At 30.0% G+C, this 10,130-nt stretch overlaps 1 protein-coding gene across 1 annotated transcript; it reads left to right on the plus strand.

The window, feature by feature from the left end:
- Positions 1-617: 617 nt before the first annotated feature.
- LOC121120586 (uncharacterized) lies at positions 618-9,723 on the plus strand. Its single transcript, XM_040715464.2, has 5 exons — positions 618-875; positions 4,206-4,437; positions 7,345-7,360; positions 7,438-7,734; positions 9,271-9,723. Exons 2-5 carry the CDS (start codon positions 4,224-4,226, stop codon positions 9,422-9,424), a joined length of 681 nt encoding a protein of 226 aa, XP_040571398.1. The 5' UTR covers positions 618-875; positions 4,206-4,223; the 3' UTR covers positions 9,425-9,723.
- Positions 9,724-10,130: the final 407 nt, after the last annotated feature.

The raw sequence follows: 10,130 nt of genomic DNA on the forward strand, positions 1-10,130 counted from the left end.
TTAAGATTCTAGATTGAATTGGTTAGACCCATTCAAGGTTCCGCTGATAGTTTTCCCATCTGCAGAAGGGCCTCTACAAAATAATTTTTATTACTTCTCTTACTTGCACCCCAAGTATACGATATGTGTGTAGGGTAATCGTGGAACCTCAAGATAGGTATAAAATCATTGCAGTTGGATGTCCACAATGGGAAAAAAATTTACGTATCCATAGTTGAGTCAGTCCCATCTGTAGATGAATCACTACTTTCATAATATGATTGCAGGGAATATTACGGAGGGCCCTTAAACATCTATAAAGAATAGCATTCAAGTACCTTTCTCCCCCCCCCCTCCTTCCGTCCTCTATAATAAATGATACCCATCCGTATCAACCTAAATTCATTACCATAAAAAAGGGGGCCCCACTCCTCTTCTTCTTCTGTACTTTGTTATATGTAATAGTATACTCCTCCTACTTTTTCCTTCCTTTAGAATAAAGGAAGAACCGGCCGGCTAATAAAATGTGCATTCTTTAGGATGCACTCAAAACTGCACGCAATTTTGAATGTTACACAGTAACCCAAAAAAAAGTATTTTTGCAAAAAGAGAGAGGAGAAAAATGGTAGAGAAGAGATCCCTTTTTTAGTTTTTTCCTACTTCCCCATTTTCTTCAATTTTTTATAATTGTTCAAAGGGTTTACAGGCACTCATCAATAAGGGAAGGAAGAAGAAAAGAGTGATTCATATGTATATTGCTTCCTTAACCTAGAGATCAAGCATATACGTATACACAAAAAGAGAAAGCTCCAAATGAAGTGACTTCAAAATGTGATTCTTTATCCATTCCGGATTGTTTTTAACCTTTCATAAGTTCATTATACTACTAATGATGTGTAAGTAAATATTGTAAATATTTTAAGGGAAAATGTGTACAACAACAAATGAAAAAAAAAAAAATGAAACAGAAGGAAAAAACATATTTCAAGGACAAATAAATTGCATTTCCAGTATTATTAATAAATATAAATTCGTGCTTTCTTTTTTCTCTCTCCTTTTGAGCATATCAACGATGGTTTTTTGAAGTTCTATTTGTGAATTTTTATTTTCTTTGTTACTAAGTGCATTATTCCTTTCTTTTCTTTTGTGAACGAGTACATATGTATTTGCACTACTACTCATAATGAAACACACAATTCTATGAAAGTTTAAAAAACACAAAAAGGCTGCATTTAGAAAGCCAATGGTTTCTTTGTTCACTAAATGTTTGCTTATTTTTTTTTTAAAGTATGGCTTATATCTAATTGTTGGACTTTTGCCTCTCTTTTTCTCTCAATCTATCAATTTTTTACTCTCCCTTCCTTACCTGCAACCCTTCTCTGGGGAAAAGAGAGTTTAGAGCTGACAAAAAAAAAAAAAAACGTTTCAAAAGTAAATTTATTGATGTGTAAAAAGTGGGACAATTGATTTCTAGAGATCTTGATTTTTCTTTCAAAATTTTCTGTACTTCATATATTAATTATGTATTTTGATCGTTTTTTAGTTTATCTAATATATTTTAAGAAAATGTAAAAGTTTGAAATGACATGGAGACATTAGTCCAATAGACTTTGTATATGTTCATTTATAATTTTATTCCTAGAGATCAGATCTTTTCAAATTGTTGAGAGCGCATTATGAGGTAAGCGTGGAACAAAGGGCGTTAATGATTTTTTTTCATTTTTTTTTTTAGGCAGGGGTTTAATATTTTTTACCAAATTTTACAACTGACGTCTCACTTTTAACGACTCTGATATGAAGTGAGGTTTTTCCCAAAAATAATAAAAGACCTCTCTGAATAAATAATTTAGTTCATTTCGACTTGAACGACGTTTTTCTTAGACAGTAATATTTATATCTATTTATAAAAAGCAATTTTTCAGGAACAAAGTATAGAATAAAGGAGTGGTGCACACTACGGGGATGCCCAAATTCTATTTGAAGAGGAAGTGTAATTCAAAACGTTTGAGAAGCACCGCATTATAGATAATATGGTTTATATAAAATGCTTGAAATTTGGATCTTTTATGATTTCAATGTTTTCCCAATATCTTTTGTGCTCTTTTTATTTCAAAATGTGGCTCATTCTTAAAATTATCTTCATAGAGTAGCTCTAAAAAATAAAAGACATTCTACTCGCCAATTATATTAATAAACTCTAATTTAGAAAGCATTTTATTATTGCAAGCCCTTGTGACGTTTTCTCTATGCTCAAATATTATTTTTGACATAACCATATTCACAATAACAAGGGTTCTAATGTTACTACATACTAGCGATAATTCACAGTATTGATCAGTGTTATTAGGGTCGAGGAACAGACATACTTTTCTTTTACAATACAGATTTGCTTTATTACTTAATATAGGAGATAGCTCTTTAAGAAAAATTCAGTTTTACTTAACGTTTTTTATGAGCACAAAAAAACTAGCACGCTAAAAAATGTTGAAGATTTATAAATTAAATTATATTCAAATATATGTTCTTCCCTTTCCCTTTTCTTTTTTTAATATAACGTTCAGAATATAAAGCTACACATGCCCTTTGTCAAAAAAGATTACTTATCAAACAAACAAGGAGACAGAAAAACTTACTTATATTAATAATTATACTCGTATATAATTTTAGATTGCTCGAATAATCTTTAATATAGGGTTTCAACTATCGAGTAGCAATGTATTAGTAGAGATTGGAATTTTGTATAGAAAAATACGGTTTTTTGATTAAAAAAGAAAAATAGGCTGGAATTATTGTTCTTTTCTTAAATGATGTTAATTTTATGTTTGATCGTTGTGTTAAGAACAATATAATTATTTTATTGTCATTTCACTAATGCAAATATCATTATTGAATATTTTACTCCCTAGAACAATAATAAATATTTCTCCCCCCCCCAAAAAAAAAAATATATATATATACATAATAGACAGCTTAAGTGACAAAAATAACTTTAAATCAATGATACCACAAATATCGTTCCTTCCTTTTCCTTGTGTTCTATCAAAATCCCATATCTAGAATTTGGGTTAATAATTTAGTCAATCCTTTTGTTATCCACGGATTTTTAGCTTTTAAGAGAAGTGAAAATCCAGCGTAAGAGTGTACAATTGTACAATTTCTAGTATAAGTTACAAATGGGATATAATAACTCGTACAAGTGAATGTACAATTTTATCCTTGTACGCTTAAAAATACGTGCATTTTCACATCTCTACAGACATTATTCCATGATATGAAAGAACCGTTCAAATTATCTTAATTTTCAAAACACATAATAAGTTTAAAAAGATTTGTTTCCCTCAGTTGTGGAGTCTTTGAAAAACAGGAAACAGAAAGCATTTTCTTATATGGTTTTAACCTAATCGCTAAATTATAACTATTATTTTCTATGGAAAATTGTATTTTTCATCAATTTATATAGGAATGTTCCTTCATAACTTGATGTATCTAAATCAAACATAAGAATAAAACTAATAAAAAAATGCCTTGTTCCATCCACTTAGAGTTTTGAAAAAAATTACATTTCATTAAATGAGATTCCCATAAGGAAATGTAATTATCTTTTTAACATGGAATTGAAATTATTTTAATTCTAACTCCAATCTCCTTCCTTTAAGTTCGATCTATTTTCCTTTTCTTTATGATAAAAATATTTTATTTCAAGAGTTCAGAGAAAAAAAACTTTTTAGATTTAATTGTGTTGAAAAGAATTTAAAATAACCCCCACTTAATTTTAAGGAGAACATATTTTGTGGCTTTCTAATAATTGAAAGTTTATAAATGTACATTATACATATATATGTACAATAAATAAAAAAATTATGAGGGATTTTGACCTATCGTTGCATATTTACAGGTCATTAATTATAATTTATTACCAGGATTTTGAGATTTAATATCTGAGGCTATGAACATGACCAACTATATTCAAAAGGTCATAATGGGGCCAAGTAGAGTCACATTAATTAATGGTAGGATCTAAATCATAGCTAATATTCGTGAGTATTTCATACCATCCCTTAAATTTGATTATAAATCCCGTAATGAAACAAATATGTCTCTATACTACTTGACCATTAATATTTATTAAGTAGATATATAAAAGGTGAATTTCTCAATAACTTAATTTTACTCGCGCGTCATTTTCAGTTGACTCACCCCAATTTAAAAATAAAATTATTTTTCAGTTGAGACTTGAGACCATCATGAACTTTGCTCAGTTCCCAATGTCCCACCCTCTCGGATCCCTTCTCTCCACGAAGCAATCATCCTCAAATAGATATCTTCCAGACTCACCGAAAACACCACTTCAGTCATTAATTTTAGATAATGGAGAGAACAATAATTCATCAAATAGTGGAGGTGGAAATAGCACTGACACCTCGTCATCACCCGTCTCATCAATACCGGGAAATGCAAGTAATCAATTAATTGGTTCCAAAGGAACTCTTACTTTAAAGGTTCATATTGTAGACACACAGAGATTTAAAATAATATAAGTTACATAAATAAACATTGCGGTATATGGTTATCCACATAAGCGAGACCTAACACCAATAAAAGACCTTCTTCACTTAAAGTATTCAATTATGATTTATGTATTATACGAGCTGAACCAGATGGATGTGCTGGCCATTTATATTCCTTATTCAATTTTTTTTAAACTTTTTTTAATGGAAATTTATTATTATTATTTTTTAATATTTCTGCTCCAAGTGCCTGTGCGTTTTGGGCCGTCTGTAGAAACAATTATTTTAAATTGTAAATAATTACTCTAAATTTTTCTATAAAAAATTGTGTTGACAAAAATGGTAGTCTAATATACGCTGTGTGCTAAACAAAAATCAGCAGTCTGTGTTGTTTGATACTACGGAGTGGACAATTTTTATATTGAGATTAAAACTTTAATCTTGTACTGTTTTGCTTTGAATTTCTGCTCAAAAAGCCAAAAATGACTTATAAAAACCTTGTGACCTTGTTTTTTGAGCTAAACAGGTCAAATTTGAGACAAGAGCCTAATGCTATAGGAACAAAGTTTATGTGTACAATAAGCTTTTATAAAAGTACCAAAGTTGAACGAAAATTATTGCAAATAACGCCAAAAAGACACCCTTGTGTGTGAGGTAGAAAAAAATGAGCTTATGATAAGCAAAGTCCCCGATGAGGGTTACATAGCAAACATCTGCTTAATCCATCCGTCCATCCATCCAGTTTAAAGGTAGCAGACAGAAAAAAGTCAACAGATACAAATGAATTTTAATATATATATTATGCACGAGTTTTAAATTCTACAAGCACATAATATAAGTTCCAATAAGACATGAGCAAATTAAGAGATATATATATATATTGCTATACGTTAAAAAATTTATATATATATTACTAGGTAAGGGTTACCCGGCGTTGCTCGTCAAGAAGGGAGCGGGACATCACATTGACACTGTTCAAAATAATTGAAAAACTATTAAGAAAATAATTATATATACAGAATTATTCTATAGCATAAGCACCCCTTATATGACCCCTCCCAAAAAAAAAAAAAAAAAAAAATTGGGATGCCCGTCCCAGTCTAACCAGGTTTGAAACAGGCACCCATCCAAAATTTCACCCTCCTATGTTCAATGGTGCGGACATACATAAAGGAAACCCACACAAACTCTATTTAAATACATATGTACATGTAAATCCGGTGTTTTTTTCAGCTGGCCTGTTGATTTTTTAATTAGTTGTAAAACGAAAGAATTTTATTTTCCTTAGCAGTTGTCATTATTGTTTAATTTCTGAGTAGTGAACATACATTCCTAAATATATTCAATTACTGTTTCCTGCGTGCTCCTAAAAGACGAAGCGTAGCCCTGTGGATTTGTTGCAGAGATATAATTATAAGTCCTTGTTGGACTCAGAGTATAATTGAGGATCAACATCTGAGCAATACTATCAAACGTCATTGTTTATATCCTTTTTTCCTTCCTCTCTTGTCACAACTGATCGTAGCTGATCTACTTAATGAAACGTTATGAGCATTATTTCTTATCTCCTCCAAAACATTTTTCAAATTATTAAGACTATCATGTTGATTTTCCGTTTCTTTCTTTTTAACATGCCCATTCTAGACTGGATTTTCACCTTTATTTATATATATCCAGATCTACATGGTGGTGTTTCAGTCTATAGCTTTGGCGCGTAAAATAAATTAAATAAATAGGATGTATCTTCTTAATTTTGATTAAGTAAAAATTTAAAGGGACCTCTATGTGAGTAAAATTATAGATTAATATACCATAAGCAAGGAGATTTTATTGAAGCCGAAAGTTAGTTGACCAAAACAATGGGAAATATAGTTATTTATACACAAATATGCTCCAAATCTTGTATGGGGAATCACCCTATATTTCAATAAAAAATGAAGAGTTCTATAAAGAAAAATATGTTTAAATCTAAAAAACAATGAGTATCAAAGATAAAACTATCCAAATCGCCTTCTATGTTGTTAACATACCTAATTATCAATACTCCAATTTGAATATTTTGGTCAACTATGTTTCAATTTCTATGAGTAAAATATGCCCGTTTTTTATATTGAAAAATATTATAATTTAGGGAGTTGTATTATTTTGCCACAAGAGGGCGTTTGATTACAAACTAATATAATTAAACAACCCTCATACCCAAGTGGTAGTTCTCAAAACGTCTTGTTTAGGCATTTAAAATTGCCAACTACTAATCGAGGTTATCATTTCATATGGGTTTATTTTCTGTTTTGTCGTGAAAAAACCCTCAGTTCCTTGAATTATAACATAGATATAATATCCTTTTAATGATAACATTAATAAATATAAAATATATCGAAAAATACTTCTCTCAAGTTTTGAAGAATGACTCATCATATTTTTTGTTTGCAACTTGTACAATGTGTTTATAGAAGAAGTTAGAACTTGTATAATGTCTTATACTTATACCCAAGTGGTACGTCTCAAAAAGTCTTGTTTAGGCATTTAAAATTCCCAACTACTAATCGAGGCTATCATTTCCTATTGGTTTATTTTCTGTTCTGTCGTAAAAAAAAACACCCTAAGTTTCTTGAATTATAGCATATACATACATATATGTATATAATATCCATTTAATGATACCATTAATAAATATAAAATCTATTGGAAAGTACCTACCTCAAGTTTTGTAGAATTATCATTCATTTCGAATGATTCATCATATTTTTGTTTGCCACTTGTACAATGTGCTTATAGAAGAGCTTAGAACTTATATTTAAGCCTTATATATAATTTGTTTTTCTCTCTTTCTTTCTATGGTCCTCTTCTGAATAAGGAGGCTACGATCATGGGTATGATTCATTTCAAAATTATCTTTATATTTAAAAAAAATCGATGTCAAATGTATTGCCTAAATATTTTTTTAAAGGATTTCTGGTCAAAAAGTTATCGATGAAATCGGTCTCACAGACAAGGATTTGATACGAATCAAAACCAAGGACTTGAATCAACTTTTAAAAGGAGTTTCAAAGAATCGACAAAAGGAGATTAAATCGGAGAGACGTACCTATAAAAATCGGATTTATGCGGATAATTGCCGTAAGAAACGACTTCATGAGAAGGAGCAACTGGAGATTTATTTGGGTGATGTCACTCAAGACATTGAGAAAATTCAACAGGAGATCCATAAAAATCGATATAAAACTATGGGATATATCAAATCTTGGTAATGAGTCAGGAATTCTTGCATGCTGAACAAAAATATGGGGTGTTACTTATGAAATATATAGAGGGTGTGTTAATATGAAAACAATCTTGAATGTTATTTAGAAATTGAGAAATTCCTATTTCATGTTTATTTTTCTTCATAAACATTAAGTACCTATGATAGCTCAATATTTCACATGCATATTTCGGTATATGGACTCGATATTTAAATTTATGATCCTGAGAGCTTGCTGGCTGTAGTAGTTTTGATTTATTCAACTTTATTTGGCAGCAGTATGGCATTTCATAAAAAAATATCCTATTTCTTCTTTAATGTAGATTTTATTAATGTTCCTTTAATTGGTCAGATGGAGCTGTAATTATTAAAGGTTATCCTATATACGTTGGGCCACACGTCATACTTTCTCTTTCTATCCCCAAATTGGAGACATCGACAGAAGATAGTTAAAGTTCAACTCTCGCAACCTTTAATTAATAAGGAAATAAATTTGGTATGTCAAGCGTAGGGACGGGAATGAAGTGAAAGTTTAATTTAAATTACATTATTAATAATAGATATGTTTATCTTTTAGTTATTGCTTAATATTGGGCTTTTTTCTAGCCATTAGTCGAAACTAACCAAGTAAATAGATAAATCTACTATTATTGTAATAAAACTTGTTCCAACAATTATGATCGATAAAATCATCATAATATTAAGAGATCCCTTTTGTTCGTCAATGTATTCTTCGCTTCACTTCGCATCTTCTCTTCCTCAGCCTATTATATTCTTCCCTTCACTTTGTGTCCCTACGCTTTTCGTACCAAATTTATTTCCCTATTATTAAAAGGTTGCAAAAGTTGAATTTCAACTATCCTCTGTCGCTGTCTCCAATTTGGGGATAGGAAGAAAAAGTATGACGTGTGAGCCAACGTATACAAGATACCCTGATTAAGTATAACTAAACATGATAGTTTAAAAATTACTGAATCTGAACTAGGAATCTTTTTTAATGTCCATATACATAAAATTCATACTTCCTTTACTAGGAACGACCGGGGCGAGAACCTACGCACATTCAGTTCAAGAGAATAATTTGTTCCGAGTGCGTTGTCCATTAAGACACGTCGCTCCATTAAATTTTTACGACATTTAAATGCAATTTACGGGACTTTTGATGCATTAATCAGATTAATTTATCAATAAAAATGGAAGATAACTCATTATTTGAAGAATAAAAATGAAATTCTAACTCATTTATAAAAAAATACTCTGGATTGCTTTTGTATTGATGGGTCTCATATATAGTTTTAATTCAAGCTTTACTTCATTTAATATAATTTGTCAATTTTTAATGAGAAAATGTTTTGATGAATGGTGAAATGAGAGCACATCAAAGTTTGCCATCGAACAATTCAAAAAAAAAAAAATTAAGTTCTAAGACTATACTCAAAATGCAAGCTCTGTGAGAGGGGATTAATATCATTTATACTTTTAAAATACAATTTAGTCACATAAAGTGTTTATTTTTTATGTATTTAATTATTATTTTAGTGATACACTACTCCGAAGTCTGGACAAATATGAATCCGGACCTGAGATGAAAAAGAAAATCAAGGATGAGATATGGAAAGAAAACAGGTCAGAGTTGAAATATACGAAGGAACTATTCGATAAACTTGGTGAAAGAGATTTTGAAAAGACTTGAGATTTGTCTTGTGAACTTAAAGAAACCCATTTTCTTTCCTCCCTGATTGAGTACAAGGTTGAGCTTTTCCCCAAAGTGACATGTTAGTTACAGATATTATAATTCAATGATGACCCTTCATATTTTGCTCTCATCACATTGTTTCATATTGTATCATTCCCTTTCTAGCAGATTTTAAGAACAAAGAGAGACACATCCACATTTCTTCGTTACTTATTCATATGATGACTCTTTTTTTTAATTCTTAAAGACAATTGTTTTTCTTGATTTAACTAATAAATGTGCTATGTACAACATGAGTTGTGTTTGATTTATTTTCTGTTGTGATATCAAATGATGCAAAGAAGTTGAAATATTCTTCAAATGTTGAAGTTTTTATGTTTCTGTTTTTTCTATATATATCAAACGCTAAAAAAAGATTGATACATAATAAATTCCATAATTTGATGACAGATAAAGAAAGAATCATAAGGACATTTGACATTTTGATTTCAGTTATTTTATGTAAGTTGAATCAAAGATTTTTTAATTGGCATCTTATGTATTTCCCTAGATTTTAACCCCTTCCGTTACTTCACACAACTTAAATGGTGATTCAATTTTCAATGTATCAAAGACCAAATTCTACTTCATATTTTTACTGAGAAGTCTTTATTTTGCCCACTAAACCTTGCCATTAAATATTTTGAGATGTGTGGCACTGCTG

The sequence above is a fragment of the Lepeophtheirus salmonis genome, chromosome 1 (genome assembly GCF_016086655.4).
Source record: "Lepeophtheirus salmonis chromosome 1, UVic_Lsal_1.4, whole genome shotgun sequence".
In the NCBI taxonomy this organism is placed as follows: domain Eukaryota; kingdom Metazoa; phylum Arthropoda; class Copepoda; order Siphonostomatoida; family Caligidae; genus Lepeophtheirus; species Lepeophtheirus salmonis.